General features: G+C 38.3%; 1 protein-coding gene across 4 annotated transcripts in view; it reads left to right on the top strand.

Annotated features, from left to right (window-relative positions):
• ARHGAP21 (Rho GTPase activating protein 21) overlaps positions 1-24,212 on the top strand; it is a 111,948-nt gene that overhangs the window by 73,480 nt on the left and 14,256 nt on the right. For 3 of the 4 annotated variants that reach the window (XM_039380158.1, XM_027751738.2, XM_027751739.2), the window contains 5 exons: positions 6,013-6,042; positions 7,546-9,490; positions 23,302-23,460; positions 23,614-23,716; positions 23,805-23,841. In XM_039380158.1, the coding sequence (XP_039236092.1) occupies positions 6,013-6,042; positions 7,546-9,490; positions 23,302-23,460; positions 23,614-23,716; positions 23,805-23,841 (2,274 nt within the window). The remainder of the gene's footprint in view (positions 1-6,012; positions 6,043-7,545; positions 9,491-23,301; positions 23,461-23,613; positions 23,717-23,804; positions 23,842-24,212) is intronic. The other variant, XM_027751740.2, reaches the window with a different exon arrangement.

Here is a 24,212-nt window from a genome sequence, read left to right as displayed (position 1 = left end):
AACTGCATACTTTTTAAACTTTCTATTTTTATCTTTGTGATTAATGCTGTATTAGCTTTTGTGGAAATCTTATGTAAAAATATATATATATAAATTTTAGAGCGAATTCTTATTCCTGAATGAAGGTAGAGCTCATATAAGTAAGTGATAACAATAATTTCTCTAGTAGTAGTGTCAGTATAAGTGCAAAGTGAATGGTAAATGGTAAGGTACAGTGGCCTTATTAATAGAGGAAAAACACCTGGAGTTGTGTTATGTAAGAATGTGTTGTTATAGAATGTTAAATGTGAGTTAATAGAGAATATTAAATAATCTAAGTTATTTTCTGTGACATATGTCATAAATTTCACTGTAAATGTCTTCAGATAGTATTACTCATCGTAAACTGATGCTAAATACTGGTATGCTGTAAAAATAGAAAACCCCAAAACACTGCTGGATATTGGAGGAGCTAATGAAAGGTATATCTAGTGCAGTGAGGATGGAATAGTTTCATTATATTCAGGAATAATGCTGGTTGTGGTAAGTTTTATAGTACTTGGCAATCTATTCCATGTGTTGATGGCTGATTGCTAAAAACACAGTTGCTTGTTTCTATCCTTAGTTTGCTATTTATAAACCTTGAGTTTAGTCTTCAGAAATATCCATATATGTCTGTGAACCTCTTGATATATTGAATTTCCTGAAATCAGGGCTTCAAATCCATTCATCAGTAGTAACAATGAAGTGGTCCAATCCACAGGTTACTGCCCTGTGGCAGTGGCATGTGAACAGTACTCACTTGGAAGGGAATTACATGTGAAACTGTCGTTAGTGAAATGGGTGTCAGTTGTGTTTGTTCACCGGCGTGATCTTGAAAATGTCACTTTGTGGATGGGGAAAAGGATATTTAAAACATCTCTATCCATGACAGAAAGTTGAACTCTTGACAACTATGTATATGTTCGGGGTTTCTTCATGCTCCTCCTCAAATATGTGGTTACTTAAACTTATCGAAAGATATTATTTTGAAACATTTCTAGATATATAACCATTTTGAAAGTAGGAGGAGGATTATTTTTGTATTATGTTCTCCTTAGTGTTTCAAATTTGATGTATCTGTGTGCAATTTCTGTAGCATTCTCAACCTTTTTTGGCAGAATTTTGGCATTACCACTGACTTCATGCAAATGGGAAGACACATTTAGGTCAACTACAAATAGTTCCTTTTTCCCAAGTGTATTCAATGAAATTGTTGCTGTTTTGTAGCCTTTAGATAACAAGTTTAATACTAAAATGCTGTTCAAATTGTGACAGCTTTTCAGTTGTTCAAAAGCTTTTTGTTTTACGTGGAAAATACTGAATGTAAAGGTGCTCCCCAGAGAGAGAAAACAGAGTTTTCTAAGCCTACTTGCAGGTCAGCATTATTATGAATCTTGTCAGCAGACTTTGTAGTGTCTAACACATATATGTTAGGGTGTCCTTAGTATGCAGGATTTTTTGACCATTTTTTGGGGGAATGTTCATGTTGGAATTTACTTATTTGCTAATTACTCCTTGTGTATGTAAAGAAGAATACAGCTTAACAAGCTGCTGAATTTCTACATATCAAGGTCTCTAAAATATGACTCTTTGAAAAATGGTGTCTTTAATATGGTCTGCATTGGAGCTGTTTGATGGGAAGGTTTCTTGTAATGTATCACGTTAATGTTCTTATATAGGGTTTAATTTAGGTAAATATATTTATGTAGATATTATTTTGTAAATATGTATATCTATGTTGTGTGTGTGTATAAACAGATACATATAGGTAAGTTACCCTGATTTTTTCATCTTTCACTTTCTGGCACTTCTCTTACTACCCACTCAAAAGTCCCATCATACCTAACTTCTATTCTGACTCCAACAGTTTAATTTCAAAACAGTTCTAAAAAATCATTTCCTTGCAGGAGTTACCCCAAAAGGTAGGAGGTTACTTCTAGTCTTAGATGTTGTCATCATTAAATTTTATTAGTGTGCAAATCTCTTGAAATGTGCCTTACCATTCCAGAAGGAACTCTTTCATTTACTGGAAGATTTTATTGGGCATTCTGTGAATAATGGTAAATATGAAAATAAAAGGGGACTGTTTTACTACTTTGGTTTTGGTATATTTAATTACATCTAATCTTTCCTTAAAATTATGGACCAGTGAGGCTACATATCAATAACTGAAAGTTAACCACACTTGAACAGAAATGTTTCTCTTGTCATAGATAGTAGGGTAACCATAAAATCCTAGATAGGAGTGACCAGGAAAGTGAGTGAAAGTCAACTGAAGCATATATTTTCTTTACTTTTTTTTTTTCCTTCTTTCTAGTCAGGTGATATGGAAGTTTTCAGTGTATAGGGAGATCTGGGCAGAAAAGAAGAGTTTGCTGTATTATCATTTCTGAACTTAGTATTTTTGTGGAATTTAGTGGCTCTCAAGGCCTTGTAGTACCCTGAAATTGCCAGTGGTGCACCTGTATTGAGAACAAAACAAAAGAAAAAAAACAAACCAAACAAAGAAGACCCCAACACCATAAAGAAAAGTAACCTGCATGAGGAAATTTATTCTAGAGTTTTATATGCCCCAATAACCTCATGTCTCTGACTACAGGTCTACCCACAGTCAACTTTAACATTAAAGACTGTATTTTTTTTTCCTTCTTCCTGTTACCATCCAGTTGCATCAGACCTAGTGGAGCAACATGGCTCTTTAAATTGGCAAACTGTGAAATATTTTCATTTGCTTTATATTTAATAAAGATAGAGATGTTTTCATAAGTAACTGTATTTAGTCAAGAGTCTTGGAGCATTTTTTTACTCTCAGATTTTGTACTGACTTACTGATGGGCACAGAGGTTAATATTAAAACTCTGGCAGCAAGTAAAAATGGAAGAAGGAGGGGTGTGGTGTGAAGACATACTGACCTAGAGGAAGAGACTAAAACTTTATTATTCAGTATTGCATATGTTAGAAAATACTGTTGGCATCAAACCTCCTAACCTCAATTTAGACTAATATTTACAAGAAAGTCTCTTGCACAGCTTGTATTTGGAAATAAAATTTTTTGGGGTTTAAAGCATTAAATTTTATATACTAAAATTGCTCTGCCTTTGAAGAAAGGCTGTGTGGGTTTTTTGTCAAATAATGTTGTCTGACTGTAATGTTTGGGTGTCTCTGAGTAAAATGAAAGCACTTGAGCTATAGTACTAACATTTTTGCCAGAACAAACTATAACTAGGAAGTGTTTCCTTTTAAGACAGCTGTAAACCTTTTCTGATGTGCAATTCCCATACTCGTGCTAACTGAGAATAAGTTAGGACTGGGAAAGAGAAAAATTTAGTGGTAAAGAAATATAATCTGAAGCCAAACTGGTTGGAGAAGGAAAAAAGAATGCCTCAAACTCAGTCTTACAAGGTGCTGTGCACACTGGCCTCTGACTCATCAAAACGCTTCTCTCCAATTTTGCAAATAGTTCTGATGAAGTCAGTGTTGTTATTCATCCTGTAGTGAAGCGTACTCATCCTCAGTGAAACACAGGACTGCGTGTTTTTATGAATTTGGACTAAGTGGTGTAGGACATGGTTGGTTCCAGCTCTGGAAGTACAGGTTTCACCATAATTCTTACCCAGAGGAATTCTTGTATGTTTGGCTGTTATTATTCTAACATCTAATGGCATAAAATCAAGTGGGGAAAAATAGGATCAAAACTCTTCAGGTGAATTTTAGATGGTTAATGAAATACCTTTTAAAATGCTTCATTTGCTTAAAATGTATTTTGCCTATCATATGGTATTGAATGTATTACCTTAGGAGTTAAACCCTTAGTGGCTACAGATTTATAGTTAGAAATTAATTCTTTGCCATAGGAGTTTGCAAACTTGGTGCAAACAAAACCAGCTTGCAAGATGGGGAAGAAATTGTACCCGATAGCTGGAAACATGCTGAGTTCTTACTGTAAGCACAGCAGTTTGCTTCTAGTAATTTTTGCAGAGCTGTTATCCATCAGAGCTGTTAATGTCACTCTAAATTGTTGCATTTGTATGGTAAGCTTTCCATAACTGTTGTTGTTTTGAGAAGGTGGAAAAGAGCTCATAAAACATCAAGACTGACTTTTGGATCCTCTTGAGACTTCTGAATAACTGCTGAGTATCCAGTTCCTGTAGGAATTCAAGTGGGTTGGCTGGTGTCTGATTCAGGAACATCACTGATCTGGATATTAAAAAAGTTTTAAGTTGCAAGGCTTTTTTTTGGTTTAAGACTTTTTAAAGACGTAAATTTAGGCCATACTGTAATGACATTTTTATGAGTATATCATTTGTTGCAATCATTTAGAGATAAGAGTAGCATTTTCACATAATATATCCTTTGAGAAGCTAAAGGGAGAATAGAGATATTCAAGCTGTGTTTTATAATTGCAAATTGCGTTGTGTCAAAATAGTGTATGAACTAATAAATATATTAGTGTATTTCACATTTTTTAGCCTCTAAATGTCTAAAACCTTAACCATCACTTTCTGCTTAAATTAATTAAAATATTTCATAGTAAAATATATGCTGATAATACATAATTCAACATGACATTATTCAGAACAGATCCATGCATTTCTTTGTGACTTGCACTATTTCTCTGTTGGCCCTTAGTCAGAATTATGAAACAAAGGTATGTAATATTCTTTATGGAAACATCAAAGTCCCATTTATAAGCTTCTTCTTTCGTGGAAGGATGTTCAGCTTTGTTTCAGTGTTTCTTTGGGAAGTAGGTAAAATGGAGGTAGGTTGAAAGGAGAAATACACTTTCCATCATCAAAACCTTTTTTTTGGTAACTCTTACACAGAACTGTCAGTCTGTCTGTCTGTCTGGATATACCTGCAATCATGGAAATATACTCTTTACTGGGGGGAGAAAGTCAAGCTGATCTCATTTTGGACCCTGTGAGAATGTTGTCTTCTGAAGGTGGTGTTTTAATATCTGTGATAAATTTTGTCAAGAGCTGAGAACTAATTTTTATACTCATCTGTAGTCTTCAGCTACGATCAGATCACACCAGTTTTGGAATCTAACCTTTCTGCTGTCAAAGTCAAATGAAGCATTGTTTGTCAGGGGAATGTTTTACAAAAATATAAATGTGGTGTATTTGCTGTTGGTGTAATGTGTGCATATCCCAGCGAAGGTGGGATATCAGCTGTTTTATGAGCTGTATAAATTGATAATTGTTTTCTAGTGGAGGGGGTGATTGTTTTTGGTTGTCCTGCATGCCAGTAGTATCTCACTCAATCCGTTTTCTGGGTCTTCAGTATCTCTTCCAATTTTTTTAAAAATTCTTACAGACCATCAAGATTTTAAATAGCCATTTATTTAAAGATTTAGAAATATTTATTTTCGTGTGTTCCTTCCCTCCATTAAATGTGCCAGTGGAAGCTTGGCTTGATTTTTTACTATGAGTGGAGGAAAAAAAAAAATACAAATCATGTGAGTAGAGTGTTTCTGCAGCATCATTCCTCTAATTTCAGATGTACAGCGTGAAAGCAGCTGCAGTCAGCTGACAGCTTGTGGTCATGTTCAGATATATGTGGGGAAGGGGCGTGCTGTTTTAAGTGCATAATACAGCCGTTGTTTCGTCACCAGGAAGCAGAGATGGGAGCAGCCCAGGGGAAACGAGAGACAGTAATGTTGCTGTAGTGGAAGGGAAGTCTCGTTGCATAGAGCCAGAGCTCTCTGCAGGCAGCTGTAGGGATGCACCAAGGCAAAATGGCACACATGTATTTTGCTTTCTGTAAAGGTACAGGATAAATACAAGGAGCAAATAAAAGGCTGAATGGACATGCTTGCAAGGAGGGTGAAGTTATTTTTTATGCTCTACTGCCCTTTACATCTGTTGGTACCTTCCAGTGAAATCAGTGTAGCTGTATTTTTAGCTTGCTGTAGTCAACATCAATATGACAAGATAATTCTGTCTTTACATCTGTAAGCAGCTTTTACTGTGTTTTCCTGTTTTCTGCCAGCTGCAGTTTACAAAGGATGTCACAGCACTGGTAAGAATTGTACAGTAGCCATTTCTCTGATGGTTTTGTAAGGCATGTTTTGCTTAATGATTTGTGAGAAACAAGAATATGAAACAGCAAGTTTGTTGGAAATGAGCTAGATAGTCTGAGCTGAATTTTCTTCATAATGCTAATCTCTTGATTTGTGGTTTGTGCCTGTGTTATTTGGTCTGTTTTTCTCTTGGTGTGCTTTAATATTTTGCACTTCACTAATGCTCGTTGTAACATTGCAGCAGTATTGTAAATGCCTCGCCCTCCTCTGTACTTTGCTCTGTATTAATTTTATGGCTGCTCTTGGGCTTTTATAATCTGTCTCGTGTTAAGACAGAGCACATTGATATTCTGGAATTGAGCATGTTGTGATTTGGACAGGAAATGCTGTGATATGATACCATGCCTAAGCGTGTAAAAGCCCTGAGAAATTATTTTAATCTTCTGTTATACTGGCAGGCTCTGCATTGGCTCTTTATTGCATTATGTTCAAACTGAGCGAACTCATGCTAAAGTTTTTCAATAATAGGATATTGTTTAAGTATGCTGTATGCTTCTCATTGATTTATTATTTTGGATGTTCTGTTATTTTCACAATGACAAATGCTGCTTTTCTGAAATGCTGCAGAAACATACTAAGTGTAATATAACCATTTTTTCTCAGGAGTCAGGCTCTTGTGCATAAAGATGCAAAGTGCACTGAGGAAATGAATTTGAGATTTCAGTTTGCGTTTCAATAGTGTGTGGACAGTAGTGGATATGTATGAATTTTCTTACTGTTTGTTCCTTGAAGTTAAAAATGTTAAATATCATTAATATTTTTGCAGTAAGATTTGTGTACTATGTACTTGCTGTCTCCTGTAAAATGTTAGATGACTTATAGGGTGTTGGCTCACAACAAATATGTTACTGCTTTAATTTATTCATTATATGTTTAGGAACAGTAGCTTTTATGTAGAAGACATCTTAGAGGAATGCGTGTACTTTTCATATGTACTACATTAAGTGAACAGAGTTGTTTTATACACTAACTGAATAGAGAATTTTCTAGTTCTACTTGAATTTATTATGCAGCTTTTTAACCTATTAATTGCTATGAAATTCTGGTTTCTGGCAATGTGAAGCTTAAATGGGAAGAATGTATGAAGCATCATGTTAGAAAGCAAAATTAAGGGGGAGAAAAATACTGTGTTTCATGTTCATGAATTTTGAGAAACCTGCCTCAGTGCCCTACCTGCAGTATTTCCTGGAATTATCAGTTGAGTTTTTTAACTGAGCGAGGGAATATATGTAATGATTTTGCTTGTTCTATTTCTTGTTCCTACATCACTAAGGGGATGGAATGCTGTTTTTATCTTTTTAACTAACATTTTGTCTAAAATTAGAGATAGTGTGAAATTTGAACTTGTATTCCCTCTCTTGAAGATTGATCATGCAAATACTGGATGGCGAACTTTTCCGTCTCCCTCACTACTGAATACTCACTTAATCCTCTCTCCACAGGCGTATTCCCAAGATGCCTACCTGAAAGGCAACGAAGCCTACAGTGGTAATGCCCACAACATACCTGAACCACCGCCAATATGTTACCCGCGTCTGACATCCACAGCTTCTGTTAAGGCACAAGCTGCAGACAAGCTTTCTTCTGACTTCTCACTGGGGAAACAGCAAGTCAGCAGACCAGTACGAGCATTGACACAGCCAGAGAGGGCCTACAGAATGGAAATACAAGTGCCTCCATCACCAACAGACATTGCAAAATCAAATACAGCCGTATGCGTTTGCAATGAAACTGTAAGGACTGTTATTGTGCCTTCTGAGAAGGCTGTAGATTTGCCATCTTGTAGAAATAATCATGCTGGTCCCTCACACAGGACAGAGGAAGTAAGATACGGCTTAAAAGATCAAACCAGTCTGAAAGCACGGACTACATCACCATCATCTTCAGTGTCCACTGCCATTGTACTTCCCCAGACTCCAATAACAAGGCCAGTTGATACAAGTGGAGCAGTAAGTAAAGCTTCAAATTATGTAGTATGTCCAGAAGGAATCCCAAGCACTAGACCTCCTGCTCAAGCCACAGACTCACCCTCAGTCTCTACTAATCATTACAGTTCTCCAACCTCCCACCAGCACATAGACTGGAAGACCTACAAAACTTACAAAGAATACATTGATAACAGGCGCATGCACATGTATGGCTCTCGAACAATACAGGAGAGGTTAGATAGCTTAAGAGCAGCTTCTCAGAATACAACTGATTATAATCAAGTGGTGCCAAACCGCACTGCTTCTCAGGTACGGCGCAGGAGCACCTCTCACGACAGGGTTCCACAGTCTGTTCAGATCCGGCAGAGAAGTGTATCCCAGGAAAGACTCGAAGATCCTGTATTGATGAAGGAGTGGCCACGAAGTGCTTCACAAGATACTCTGACTTCGCCTTCAGTTAATGCTAGAAATCACAGGGCTCGGTCATGGGATTATCTCAGCAAACAGGGTGAAGTGCTAGAAAACTTCCATTCTGAGAATATGATTGCAGATACAAATGGAGATAGGAGAAAGACTTATAAGTGGACAGGGTTTACTGAACAAGATGATCGGCGAGGTATTTATGAGAGATCTAGACAGCATGCATTTCATATGTCCCTTCGAGGTCAAAATTTTCCTATAGCTCCAAGTGCTTATATTTCAGACAACAGGAGAACTGGTAGTAGAGCTTCTCTGCCCGGTTCTCACTTCCAGAAAATTTCGCCAGATTTTAAAATGTTACAGCCTTCTCGAGATTTGCAAACTCCTGGGGGAGTTTCAAAACCTGCAGCTGTTTCACAAGAGAGATTGTGTCTCACACCAGCCAGAAGTTCTAGAAGTAGCTCTCTGAAGAACTCAGCTCCCTATGCAGCAAAACCATCTATTCCCCTTAACCAGGGCCTGGATGCTATTGCCAGCAAAGACCAAAGAACAGTAAATCACTTGCATCAGAGCGGTCTCTTAAACCAACAGTCAAGGATCCGAGCAGAAGGTGCCCAAGATCACAAAACAGAAACTGGTAAAACCATCCAACCCTCCTCTCTGTCTCCAGCTTCTGCCAAACTTGTTCAGCCAAGTGAGTGTTCAACTACCTCTGACAGTGTAGATGGTTCCATAAGACAAAAGATTCATTTTGAAAGGGAAGATGTCCGTGAGTCTGAAAGTCTGCAAACGGATGTTCAGGGAAATGACAAAGACACAGTGGTCATGCGGGACAAATCACCTTCTGGCCACCAAACTCCACAGCCTTTGAGGCATCAGTCCTACATTCTTGCTGTAAATGACCAAGAGGCAGCCTCGGACACTACCTGTTGGTTACCTAACGATGCTCGGAGAGAAGTCCACATAAAAAGAATAGAGGAAAGGAAAGCATCGGGTTCCAGCCCACCTGGTGACTCTTTGGCTTCTATTCCATTTATTGGTGAGTTAAACTATTTCAGTGTCCATCAAATGCTTTTCTCTGCTAAAGGTGGTGGAGAACACCATGCCAGGTTGTTCCTGTAAACTCTGAGGTTGAGAGCCATGGCGGATTTTTCTCATCTAGAATAATTTTAGGTTGGTAAAAGTAAAAGTATTCTTCAGTAGAGGAAAAAAAAATGTTCTGTTTTGTTTGGGGTTCCTAGAGGATGAGCATTAAATAGCCTACAGCGATGTAACATTTTTCTAGAGTTTTCCTTAACCTCCTGGGTAAGTCTGATTACCTAACTGTGTTTTGCTATCACTCACATAATGTTCTGATGTTACATATACAAGCAACTAGCATTTGCAACACCTTTCAAATATTTTTACTTCTCTAGTATAAAACATATTTGGAATCCAGTAAAGCGAGAATACAGATGCAAATCCATATAAGGGTGATTTGTGGAGAAAAAAATAGTTTGGCAGCTGAATAGGTATGGTGAAAGCTTTCTCGGAGAGATAGGGAATAGATGAAAGCTTTTTCAGGTTAAAGGATAGCAATCAAAGGAGTGGATTTGCAAATCAAGATGCTAATGTGGATATGAATGGAAGGGATTGCGGAAGCAGAATCTGAGAAGGCAAAAAGATTCGCTGGTGTGCTGTGACACAGGGTTGGAATTAAAGGGAGCTTAGAGGACAGGGGCTGAGATCTTTTGAGATAATTTAGAAGAGGAACTCGGGGAAGGATTGTAAATAGTAGAAAAACCCTCTGAATTTTGAATAATGAATTCGTGTCTTCTACTGAAGAGGGAGTTGCAGTGGCAGAGCATTTCTGTTCTACTCAAGTAGTCAATGCCACTATTGTCTTTGCCGTGCTGTTGTTGTTGTTGGGTTGGATTTTCTTTTGTTGTGGCTGATTTAATCCTTTGGAGTCTGGATGTCTGTGGATCATTTTCCACACAAGTTGATTTGTACCTGACTCTGTGCTCTTGAATTTAGTGTAAGAAATATTTAGAAAACACTGAATTTTGATTCTGCAACTGAAGTATGTGAAAAATAACTCTTCATAATGATCCATGTTCTTTACACTTTAGGTTAAGGGAGTTACAGATACATCGTCTTACCATAATTGTCTTCTGTTGTGGATCTGCAGCAGGGATTTTTTTCCCCTAGTGTTATCTATCATATCTGCTTTGTGTTCATTGAAGAATAGAAATCATACAAAAGATACAGTAATTCTGTTCTTTTGACAGAATGCTGTTAAGATATTAAAAAATGCTTTGTGAGCTAGCAGATGGTTTTTATGTTGGGTTTTCCTTTTTGAATGGGAGTTGTATAGAGTTTTTTTTCATCGTTGTTACTGGACGCATCAGTATCCAGTGTAATTTTGTATTCTTCTTTAGACCCTGTCAGCCTTTCTTTGAGGATTAGCACAAGTTTGTGAGGCATTTAACTAATCTTTGTGCAGGATTTTTTAATACTGCCTAAAATCAGTGTTGGGCTCTTGATTTAGTTATGTACAGTGTTTACTGGGAGTTTTCTAATCCTGTACAGTTGAAATGTCATGTAAAAGTCAGATCAAGATCGGTAAAGTCAAGCCCAACCTTTTCAACACCATCTCCTATCTTGATTTTCAACAGAGATTTGCTGTGAACTCCTACTCATGTGACTTGCTTCCATATTATAGAGAAATGTGTTGACTGAAGTTCAAAGAAGCCTTAAATACGTCAATTGCACTACATTTTGGTAACAACTGAGCAGTTCAAAAGAAACAAAATCAGAACTCTCCGCTGCAGCCTCTTGGCACAATACCACGTGGGATTGAATTCTTATGAGCCTCTTGGAATGAAACCTCCTGAATGTTCCAGAAATCCTAAAACCTGGTGCTCCTGAAGCCAGGGCACAATCTGAGCCAGCATGGTACTTGTGGCTGTCTTCCTAGCAAGAAATTCTTGTGCTGGTACAGGTGCTGTGGGAAATCACCACCACAGTTCCAGCACCTTGAAGAGGAAATAATCCTCTCTGAATAGGAAGACCATGAAATGCTGTTAAAAGTGGACCTCTTCCCAAGTTAGAATTAATGTGCATTATTCTAACTTTACTTGTTTGGCTATCATTATGCCTAATTACAGCTTTACTTGTTAAAAACCTTACTTAATCAGGCAGATAAAACCCTATATCTGCTTTGAAACTCAGTTAAAGGCTTTTTAACTCTTCTGATGGAAAGTCACTATGATTCCAAGCTTACATATTGCTACCGTTTTACATACTTTGTGGTGTGTGTATTTTTGTTACCACTGTCTGCTCATTAAAAGTAGTAGATATGACCACACCATATTTTGGTAGAAATTCAGCCAAGAACATTTGGCTTCTGCAGCAGTGTTTTGTGACTAACCTGCTCCTGAGAACAGCACAACATCAGGATGATTTTAGCTCTTGCTAAGTACACAGTGCCTTGCACCACAAACAGAAATCCAAGCAGAGTTTCTGTTAAGCTTTCTTATGGCAAATTCTTGCACGGATCATGGTGTGTTACTGAAGAACTGCCTCTTGGCACTGGTCTTTTCACAAAAGGCAGTTCAGAAGCAGGGAGGTTAAGTTTTGGGTTTCATTTGCTTATAGAAATGAGAGATTTGTTCAGACCAAACCTAGTAGTAGGTAGATGTAATATCTTTTATGGGGAAAACGGATTTATTTTAAAAAATTAGGCAAGATACTATGTGCTCAAACTCTTCTTCCGATAAGCAGATGTTCTTGGGGGTGACAAAGCTGCCTGGCTTTACAGATAAACATGCTCTGGTATTGCAGACTTCAGTACTCTCCATGTGCTACTACATGCAGGGTATTGTGGTTAACTGAGAAAGCTGCTGGTTTTATTTCTGGTCCAAAGAAAGATTCTGGTCTTGAAATTCTCTTTATTGTTTCAAACTATACCAGTTAGTCTAATGACAGTTTCCCTTTTACCCAGAAATGGTCTCGTCTGGTCTCTAGACTAATAAAAATACCATTTTCTTTGGCAGTGACTTTGTGGTGTTTAATGTGCATTTTTCAGACTTGTGAACACGATTTCTATGTTAGAGAACAGCAAATGATAAATTTCTGTCCTACTGGGTAATTTTTGGATGTGTTTACTTTTACTGGAATGGAAATTAAAATGCTACTTAACATCCTGATAGACATCAGTGACAAGCAGTGCCCCTCAGGGGTTTTTACTGCGGCCAGTGTTATTTAATATCTTCATTAATGACAAGACAGTGGGTAAGATAAGAAACCCTTAGCAGATTTGCAGATAACACCAAGCTTGAGTGATGCAGTTGCCGCACCTGAAGGTGTCATCCAGAGGGACCTGGACAAGCTCAAGAAGTGGGCCTGTGGGAATCTCCTGAGGTTTAACAAGACCAAGCGCAAGGTGCTGCACCTGGGTTGAGGCAACCCCGGTATCAATCCAAGCCTCGGGATGAACAGATTGAGAGCAGCCCTGATGAGAAGGACTTGAAGGTGCTGGTTGATGAGAGACTGGACATGAGCCGGCCATGTGTGCTCACAGCCCAGCAAGCTGCATCAAAAGCAGTGTGACCAGCAGGGTGAGGGAGGTGATTCTGCCCCTCTACTCCGCTCTGATGAGCTGCAGTGCTCCATCCAGCTCTGGGGTCCCCAGCACAGAAGGGACATAGACCTGTTGGAGTGAGTCCAGAGGAGGAATACTGAAATGATTAGAGGGATGGAGCACCTCTGCTATGAGTAAAGGCTGAGAGAATTGGACTTGTTCAGCCCGGAAAATGGGTGATGTAATTGTGGCCTTCCAAGTACCTGAAGGGAGCCTACAGGAAAGATGGAGAGAGAGTTTTTACAAGAGCATGTAGTGATAGGACAGGGGGCAACGGCTTCAAACTGAAAGAGGGTAGGTTTAGATTAGAGGTTAAGAAGAAATTCTGTACTGTGAGGGTGATGAGGCACTGGAACAGGTTGCCCAGAGAAGTTGTGGATGCCCCATCCATGAAAGTATTTAAGGCCAGGTTGGATGGAACTCTGATCAGCCTGGTCTAGTCAAAGGTGTCTCTGCCCACAACAGGGAGATCGGATCCCTTCCAATCCAAACCATTCTGTGATTCTGTGGTTTTTGTAACCACAGAGAAAAGGTTGATTCAGAATATAGTTCTTTTAATACATTTCTTAGAGATGTCTAGTGTGTGTGTCTGAGACTTGCAACAAGGTTGGAAATATTTTTTTACTTTTTACACTATTTACTGTAGAGTACAAAGCAATGCAAAAAAAAGGATAATCCAACTCCCTTACTGAGTTGAATGAACTACCCATAGGAGTGAAATAGAGATGCTTTTTCAATACTTAACCTGGTTGCAGCATGTCTGACTGCCAGTGAGCTCAGTGCTTTGACCAGTACTATTGGGGTTGTTCACAGTGGGTTGTCACATGAAAATGAATCTTAAATGGATATGTTTTAAAAACCTTAACCTAAATAAATATCATCTTGACGTTTAAATTTTTTTAGAAATAAAACAAGTTCATAGTCTCATCCTATTATAGAGCTTTTCTCTTAGGCTTGTGTAGCATCAGAGAAGTACAAAGACTTTTCCTCAGAGGTGCGATCCCATTTTTGAAAATATTTAGTACATTCTTACCCTAGAAAAATTATAGGTCACTTCACTCCCCTATTAATTTGTGAATAACTGAAAGAAAATTAGCCAGATAAAAATATTTGACCAGATTTTGATAACACCAACATACTGTAAAAAAAAAAAAAATAAGATGAGTGTTCTCCCTCTGACTGAAAATGATACCTAAGGAAAGGTATAAGAACAGGACAAGGGTATGTGATACTTAATGTTGGTACTTTCTGTTCTCCAACTGTTTGCACTTTACAACATCTCGAAGCCTAATATGATTTTACGTGCTCCATGAATTTCTCTATTCTCTTTTGTATTAGAGTAAAATTTTGTTATCCAATACCTTGATTGATTTAAATAAAGATTTGCCAGGAGTTTCACAGCTTAAACTAAATGGTATTTGTTCACTTTGTGTGTGTGTTTTTCTAAAAACTGTCTCCTGTTGGCTGAATTTCTGATACAAATGTAAGATTTACCAGCATAGTGCTAATCTTGATTCACCATTCAACACCACTAATAGTATTATATCATAGAGTCATAGAACAGAGGGGGTTTGGAAGGGTCCTTAAAGACTATTCCAATCCCCTTGCCCATGGGCTTGGACACCTTCCACTAGACCAAGTTGATCAAAGCCCCAGCTAACCTGACCTTCAACACTTCCAGGGATGGGGCATCCACAGCTTCTCTGGGCAGTGCCTCACCATCCTTGCAATAAATTTCTGTATTGTTTCTATCCTTAGTGCAGTCAAACTACCATAGCAATTTCTGTGCTAGTAATCAGGCAGGTTCTGCTGTTCATCTTGCATTAAGAGCTGATCTTCATACTAGTTTTCAAAAGCAAGAAGTCACGTACATAACTCCAAGTACTTTTTTGAAAGTGTAATGACTTTACTGTCTTTTCTTAGTGAAGTATATGCTTTACCTTTTCTATCCTCCTTCTATATCTGTATGCCTCTCTCTGCAGGCTCTTTAGGCTTGGAAGATGACATTGTGAATACACAGACATTGAATGCAATTGAAACGATAAAATAAATCGATACACTTGCACACACACCATGAAAAGGGTTACGATGGTATGAATAGACAAAAGTTAGGGGAAGTAAGGAGAATTATTCTCATATGCAGTAACAAAACATTCGAAAGAATGTGCTTATTCTGTTTTTTCTTCATGAGAAGAGATAAACATCAGACAGAGAGAAATTCAAAACCTCAGACTTCTCCAGCAGAGATCCAGGCTTGTCAACTCCAAATGTATGGATACCTTAAGGGCAAATGGTGGCTGAATACAGATGGTTGATATGGTGTGTTTTAAGGAAACTTTAATTTTAGAAAAAACTGTTAGCAGTCAAGATGCAAATGAAAATCTTTGTTTATTGTGATAATTTTCTTTCCTACAAGTTACTTCCTAGCTATTCCAAATGATGAAAATATAAATGCAATTGCAGTAGAGATTAGAGCTGACAGATGTTCATTTTTGAGGACTATTTCTTCTATTATTATAGTGATAGCATTGGCACAGCTTTTAACATGTCATCAGTGTTTCTAAGATAAGCATCAGTCTTCAATTTTTTTTCCAGGATTTTACAGTGTGGCCTGCCAAATCACTATTGCTTCAGGCTGAAAATTGCAGTGTTTCTTATCCAAAGAACAATTTTTAAATCATTGTGGTATTCTGAAGTATAGTACCCAAACCACAAAATTACAAATTAGTGTTATAAATATCATTTAAATGCTTCTGTAACTCAAAAATATTTTTTTAATTAAAAGTTAAAATTGGGAGCAATAATTCATAACATATAGAAGAGTTTTAATTGAATAGAAGCATCAGATTTGTGTGATAATGAGTAATATTTTCAAAGCATAAACCATCCTTACTGGATCATTATAACTTCAAATGATAATTTCAGGTAATAAGGGCATGCTATCAGGGTTTTTGGCAAAAAAAAGTATATTGGAAATTGCACTTTTTTTGTTGGTATAATACTACAGGCAGGAACCTTTAAAATTGCTTTGTATAGAAAGATAATTATACATTTGTTTAATGCTGAAATAGAAAACAGACTGTCATAGATGAGGTTTTCAGAATAGTCTCACATGAAGAATAACCTTGGGAAGCCTTTTCTGTTTGTGTGAAACTCAGTCAGTATCACAAACATATTATTTACATGAACACATTAGCAGAGGACTGGATTTGATGATTCAGGAGGCTTGTTCCAGTCCTGTGTTTCTGGGGCTTAGAGAAATGAATGTGCTCAGCATGCAGACATGTTTCCATTCTATTCTTTTGGCCACACGAGGATAATTACGTAAAGTAGATATATGAAGAAGTTCTTTGTAAAGACAGTTAGCGTTGCCAGTGCTGGAAGTACTTAACTGACAGAAATATATTTTTAAAGGTTCTTTTGAAAAAATAAGGTAACACAGGTCGTGATGAATCCAGGCAGTAGTGTGTCTTCTTTCCAAATCATGTGTTTCCCCCTTGGAAGTCTGTACTTACTGGAGCTTTTACCATTGCAAATTGAATTATAAGATGCAGCAGCTTGTACTGTAAGATTTGTAACAAGAAGTCCCTACAGTGGGGTATTTATTAATCCTTTGTGCTATCTTGTGTGATAGCAGGGTCAGTTCTGTGTAGTTTATTTTTGATTGAACAGTTCGTTTCCGTTTTATTGGTTACTTCCGACCTTCTCACTATTCAGGTGAAATTGCATACATGGTATTTTTATTTGATTGTCTTTCTGACAGGCTGTTAAGAAAAATGGTCTATATTAGTATGTCTGTGTTTGCCTTAAATTCAGCTTCTTCCGGGGTTTCCTTGGAGATAGACTTTTTTTTTTAACTCCCTTGCCTGTGTGTGGATGAGGATCCTCTTCCTATCTCTCTTAAGGAAGGGAGATCTGGTTCATAGATAGAAACCTTCTCATCTGTGCCTGAGTTGAATGAAGATAATGTTTTTTAATGACTCTTGTAGCCCTTTGCTTTGGAGACAGAAAGCAATATGAGCTGCCTCTCTAGCCTTCTACAGAAGACCGAGCTTTTTACAAAGATCAATCACTGTTACAATTCCACAAGATCTATGAGTAACCAAAATTGCGTTAAATCCTATGAGGGCATCTTTAAACACATACCTAATCTAAGAAATGGATATGATTTTCAGAAAGCCAGTAATATTTACAGTACAGTTATCTTCTTCAATGCATGCAGTTTGGGAAATTGTATGTTGAGCAATTTTTTTTATTTCTGAGGGTGCATGCTGTCTGAACATTCTTCATGTGAAATTTAAAGCTGTTTCAAGTGTATGTTCCTACACAGCTATTACATTTTTATTATTTGAATCTTTAAATCAGATAATAGTCTTTTTGATAAAATATATACTTGTTGAATTAAGCTTTATAGCCACATATTCACATTGTCCATTTAAATTGAAATGCCCAATTAGTGTTTTAAACAGTAATCTGGTCTGCAATACATTTATTAAATAATGCAGTTCTTTTCTTACAGTCTTTCAAGTTGAAATATTGCTTGAAAGACTGCCATGCCCAAAAGGGCATAAATGTGAAAGATGACTTTAGCCTTGGGGAGCTAGTTTTTTCCAGTCATTTTTTATTACCAGTGAAGAAAGCTTTGGCAATCTGAACCCCCAGGGATTGGAGGGAAAAATCACCTTTCTCTGTTAATAATCCCTATTAAAGCATCCCTGATGGTTAGTCTCTGTACTAAATTTAGTCTCTGAATTTACTTCCCATATGTATATGTTTTGATTCAGTTAACTAAACAATTTCCTTAAATACTGCTCTTCCCAGCTCCCCCCACCAAAAAAAACGAAACCACAAACCAACCAAAACCCAACAATCTCTACCAGCTTAGATAAACAGAGAACTGATGCAGCTCAACCCACACCTGTCCATCCAACCTGATGAAATGCATCTGAAGATGCTGACAGAGTTGGCTAGTGTCCTTGCAGAGATACTGTCTGTCATCTTTGAAGGATCATGAGGACTGGAAGAAGTCCCTGCTAACTGGAAAAAAGCAAATTGTGCACACATCTTGAAAAACTATGAGAAGCACAGCTCAGGGAAGGTCGTCAATTGACTTTATCACAGCCCTTAGGAAAGTCATAGAGTAGGTCCTCTTTGAACTTGTTTCTGGGCAAAGGAAGGAGAAGATCATTTGGAATAGCTAGCATAGATTTACCAAGTGCTTCACTAATGGGATTGCCTTTTATAGTGAGATGAAATCTGTGAAATGGGACGAAAACACAAGGTGGTCACAAGCCTTGATGTTAGCAAGGGTTTTGAGCTCTTCTGTTCCACCATCCTTGTGCTGTAGTCCAGGTTGCTGTACTGCTGGATACATAGGAAAACTGGATCATGAGGTATAAAGGGCAGTGCCTAAGGGTTCATGTTCTACCTGGAGGCTGGTTATAGGTGGTGTTCCTCAGATCCACCTTGTTTAATGTTGATGACCTGGAGAGGACATGAAATGCACTTATCAAGTTTGGCAACACCAAAGTACAGGGTGCAGACAGTACATGTGAAGATGTATTCAGGAGGACTCATCCTAGAGGGGTGGTCTGATAGGAACATCTTGAATTTCAAGGACATGTGCAAAGTCCTATTCTTGGAATAGTTTAACTTCCTGCAATGATACTGGCGCCACGAGGGTGAGGAAGACCTGCACTGTATTGGTCTGCACCAAAAAGAAAGAGCACAGCCAGGGTATTGAGGGAGATCTTCCCCTCTGTTTGGCACTTGTTGGACAAGAGCCCTCAGCAGTATGGTCTGAATTCAGCACTACCCCTGCTCAGTGGAGGAGGTGGGCCAAAGGACCTTCTGTGGTTTGCTCCCACCTAAATAATTCTGTTATTCATTTACATTATATTTGAGGTTCTCAAAATGTGCCCCCTTTCATGTTCAGGTTATTACTTTCAAACCTTAATGTTTGAGGAACTGTTCCAGGAGATGCAGGTGTAAACAAAGACATTAAATGTTATTTGAGTCATGATAAAATTGTATTGTAGCAGCATAGTAGGTTATGATATGGATCTGTGCTTTTTTTCAGAGATTTTTTTTGTGTTTTGTTCCTTTGAATATTTCTTTAATACTTGTTCCTTAGTTTTTCATCCATAGAGTGGGGATAATATGTCCTCTCTGTCATGCTTTCTCACCCATGAAATCTTCTGTTTTGAAATCTCTGGGTCTGCCTCTGAGCCCATTCTGTGTAAATTTGTGTCTTTGCAGAGTCATTTAATATTTCTCAGGTCACCTACAATCTGTACAGATGCTCCTTCTCTTTGTAGGTCCCTGATCTCCAGCTGCACGGCAATATAAACATACTTTGATGTATGAATTTCTCTCTGCTTTAGCTAGAGGATCAGTTAACTCTGGCTGGCTGGAGCTGTGTTGCCTATTTATTACAAGTTTTCAGTGTCTTACTCCCATAAATGTTTTTGAAGTAAAGGGCTCTTCCTGAAAATCATTAGTTGCAACTGTTGCATGCTCATGTGTAAACAGAGGTTACAAGAGACATCTCCCCCTTGGCCAGAGATGCTCTGTCACTGTGCTGACTTGTATCCAATGGCCCATCTCTTGAGTAGCTTTTTAGACAAAAATGCAGAACAGATTGTATCCATTTCTCAAATGAAAAGTAAAACTTTAAGTAGTCCTGGAATCATAGAATAGGGATCCATCAGGATCATTGAGTTCAATTCCTGCCCCTGTGCAGGACTCCCAAGAATCACACCATGTGCCTGAGAGCATTGTCCAAAACCTTCTTGAACTCAGACAGGCCTGGTGCTGTGACCACTTCCCTGTGGAGCTTGTTCCGGTGCCCAGCCACCCTCTGGGTGAGAAGCCTTTTCCTGATATCCAACCTAAACCTCCCCGACTCAGCTTTATGCCATTTCCTCAAGTCCTGTCACTGGTCACACGAGTAAAGAGATGCCCCTCCTCTTTCCCTCATGAGGGTGTTGAAGACTGCAATGAGGTCTCCTCTCAGTCTCTTCTTCTCCAGGCCGAACAGATCAAGTGACCTCAGCTGCTCCTCATACGGCTTCCCCTCCAGTCCCTTTCTTATATTGTGATGCCCAAAACTGCACACAATATTCAAGGTGAGGCCTCACTAGTGCAGAGCAGAACGGGACAATCCCTTCCCTTGACCGGCTGGAGATGCTTTTCCTGATGCCCCCCAGGACACAGTTTGGCCCTCCTGGCCAAGGGCACTGCTGACTCATGTTCAACTTGCCATCAACCAGAACCCTCAGGTCCCTCCTTATGGTGCTGCTCTCCAGCCTCTCGTTCCCCACTCCATACACACAACAGGGTTGCCCTGTCCCAGGTGCAAAATCTGGCACTCACCCTTGTTAAACTTCATGTGGTAGGTGATTGCCCATCTCTCTAATTTGTTGAGGTCTCTCTGCAGGACCTCTCTGCCCTTGAGGGAGGCAACAGCTCCTCCCAGTTTAGTGTTGCTGGTACACTTCCTTAGCGTTCCTTCGAGTCTTGCATCCAGGTCATTAATAAAGATGTTGAAGAGAACTGGGACGAGGGTGGAGCCCTGCAGAACCCCACTAGTGACTGGGTGCCATCCTGATGTTACCCCATTCGCTATAACTCTTTATGCCCGATCTGTGAGCCAGTTGCTCACTCATCACATAACACAGTTATCCAGCTGTGTGCTGGACATTTTGTCCAGAAGGATCCTGTGAGAGACAGTAATAAACGCTTTGCTGAGGTCCAAAAAGATTACATCTACTGACTTCCCTTGATCAATGAAGTGGGTTACCCTATTGTAGAAGGAAATCAGGTTTGACTTTGCCCTCGTGAAGCTGTGCTGGCTGTGACTGATGACTGCATTGTCTGCCAGGTGTTTTTCAATGCTTCCCAGAATAATGTTTTCCATGGAGTCTTTGACCTTTTTGTTCCAAATACTTAGAGATACAAGTAATCTGTGAGGTCACAAACTGAAGGAGAATTATTTTATGGGGCTTCTCCTCTGGCTTGTTTGTTCTGTATGCTTTGCTGCATTTTGGACACAGTTGTTTTCATTGGTGAGCCAAACACATCCTTTCACATGCTGTGCAAGGAGTTTTGGGGTGAAAATATGTCAATTAATCAAGGAAACTGAAAAGGGAGACAAATATTGCAAGTACTAAGAAGAAAGAAAAACCAAAATACAAGGGATATATGTAGTTGTTTGGATTTTGTCTCTTACTGTACAGCAGTGGTGGAGTTTACTGGTGCATTAAATTAATAGGCAGAAACTCCTATGGTGTACATCATGATTTGCGCTGTAATCACTTTATATTATGTAAAAGCTTGCCATGAGCTGACCTTCAGCCTCTTTAGGGATTGAACAGTTATGCCTCTCCTGTACCAATGTCATTTGCAGTTCCTGTAAAGTTTGCCTGTTTCCAAAATCAATTCAGTTTTGATTCATCTGGGGATTAGATGCACTGTGAAGTAATAACGATATGAATAATTATTAAAAACTGGTTTTTCTCATCTGAATTCTTGGATTTAAGTGTTGTGGGAAATTGTATAGTGTTGCCAAACATGTTTGTGTTCACAGCTTGCACAGATCTATTTTCAACCACTAGTGTTTTTATAATTTTTGGGAGTAGAGACTGTGATATTTTGAGATATGTCTGTTAACATAAATAACAAATCTGAACACTTCCAGTTTGTGTGCTATAAACCAGTCAATTGTACAGCCAGTGGTTATATTCCTTAGTCAACCTTAGTGTGTTTCAGGGTTTGCTGCTGGGAAGTGTAGATGTAAAAAGACAACAGGACATTGAGCTGTTGTGGTTTTGAAATGGAAGTGTAGCTGAGGTTCTTCCTGTCTTCTAGTTTCTGTAGAGAAGTGATTTGTAAATGCTTCTAATTTATCACTGTGGATGCAGGTAAAACATGCAAATTTTTAAATTGTAGCATCACGTTTTGGTGTGAATTCTTTTGCTTTCTCTTTCTATTAATGTTTCTAGTTTACAGATGGGTTTTTTTGGATATGCTTTTTTAACTTCAAAAATTTTTACATTTTCCACCACAGACAATTTAGAGGGGTGTTACTGCTAAACCTTCCTGCACTTTGTTTATTGCTGTGTTTTAAATGTACATTGCCAAATTTTGATAGTACAAGTGCTGCCTTAACAGAACTGTTAGTGACTGTTGGAAAAGCACAATGCAGCACACGCAGTTGTGTTCGCACAAAGCAAAGAATAAACCTCTGTCTGTGAGTGTTCATTGATTTCAATAGGCTTTTCAGTAGCTCTGCATATTACAATTCTTAGCACCTAGGGTACATTCATATTCATTACGGCAGTACAGTTCAGCCCCTGCTCGTGACTTGATTTTTTTTTCTTTTCCATTCCCTCTTCTACCAGAGCATGAAGTAGAATTATCTTTGTAGTACTAGTAATGTGTTCTGGAAGATGTTATGGCTGTTTTCTCAAAATGATTGAAAATGCATCTTTTGGCTTCTTCCATCTTGTAAGAAACATGTTAAATACTAGAAATGCTTAAAGCTTTTTGGAATCTTTCATGATGACCCTTGTGGCTGTTGAGACTGAGAGGTGCTGGGCATGTATGGCATGCAATCGTTTGTATGAACAATTAGTGGAAGAACTGCTTGGTATGTAGTAAGTAGTCCCATCTTTTAAAAGTGTGGATACTTGCTTCATTATTTGAATGTACGGAGGATGGGGGGATTGGTTCCTTGGATGCTAGATAGCTGTTTAAAATGCTCTTTTTGTTTGCTTGTGACTTGGCTTTTTTATTTGAACACTCGTTTAAACCAAATGGCTTCTGGTAGTCTGCCTGTATTTTATTGTAGTTGTCTGTCTCTTGAGGTCAGACTTACTGATATAATAAATGTGGGTTTCGCTTATGCATATAAACAGAAATACTTGAAAATAAATACGAGAGATTAACAAATAATTCCTGTTTCTTTCGCACACAACAAAATCTGTGGGTTTTGCCTTTATCTCTGATGTACAGTTAACATCCCTATGAAATGAAACAGGCTTCTCTTCATAAAAAAAAAAAGAGGACATTTGACAGTGTGAATTAATTGGACTCTTACGTTTGTTGGAATGACTTCATGTGTAAGATATCTGATAGCCCAATAATGAGAAGTTCAGACAGCTATTTGGTTTGAGCATTTGATTAATGCATTTAATATGTTAATATATGACATATTACCTTTGTAGATGAACCGACTAGTCCTAGTATTGACCATGATATTGCACACATTCCTGCTTCTGCTGTTATTTCTGCATCTGCTTCTCAAGCACCAGCTATAACAACTGTTCCTCCCAGTCCCACATCTCCAATCCCTTTAATTCGGCGACAGCTTTCACATGATCATGGTGAGCGTTGATTTCGTTCTTTTTCTCTTGCAACTTTTTCCTTTCACACTCTGGAGAATGGGAGTGAAAATTGTAAACTCTTTCTTGCTTGAAATAAATTGCTAAAATGTCATTCAGGTTCCTACACACTCAAAAATTCCTATTCGTTTGTAGAATCCATGCGGCCTAGTGTTCTGGATAGCCAGCCTGCCGCAAAAACTGAGAGATCCAAGTCGTATGATGAAGGACTGGATGACTACAGAGAAGAGGGAAAATCGTGAGTTCATGAAAAATACAAGTTAATTTGGACATCTATTTTTGAAGTGTGTAAGATCTCATTTTAACATTTGTTTTTCTCCCAACAGATCCATTAAGCATGTATCTAGTCTAAAGGGGATTAAGGTAGGTAAATATGTATATAGCAACTCGTAAACGTTACACAAGTTGTATGAATTATACACCTCCATTATACAAAATGATGTGTTAAACAGACATGAAGTTTATTGGAATTGCTACTCATCAAATTGTTCAGCTGTATGCATCACATAAGTGAACATGGTTTCTTTTTTTTCTAGACTCATCACATGGTCCTTGATTTTCATTTTCCTCAGTCTCTGTAAACAGAGCATATGTATGGCGGGCTTTGTGAAAACATACTAACGAGAGTCTAAGACTCCACAAGTTTCTCAAAGTAGTCTTGGATGTGTAAAGTCACTGTTGATGTGTGGAAACTTTAGAAATTATGTTTTCCCAGAAGGATATTCCTGGGGGCA

The sequence above is a fragment of the Pipra filicauda genome, unplaced genomic scaffold (assembly GCF_003945595.2).
Source record: "Pipra filicauda isolate LSUMZ 115617 unplaced genomic scaffold, ASM394559v2 scaffold187_size1440530_pilon, whole genome shotgun sequence".
NCBI classification, from domain to species: Eukaryota; Metazoa; Chordata; class Aves; order Passeriformes; family Pipridae; genus Pipra; species Pipra filicauda.
Note: the sequence above shows the minus strand (reverse complement) of the source record. Positions and strands in the feature narration are given on the sequence as shown.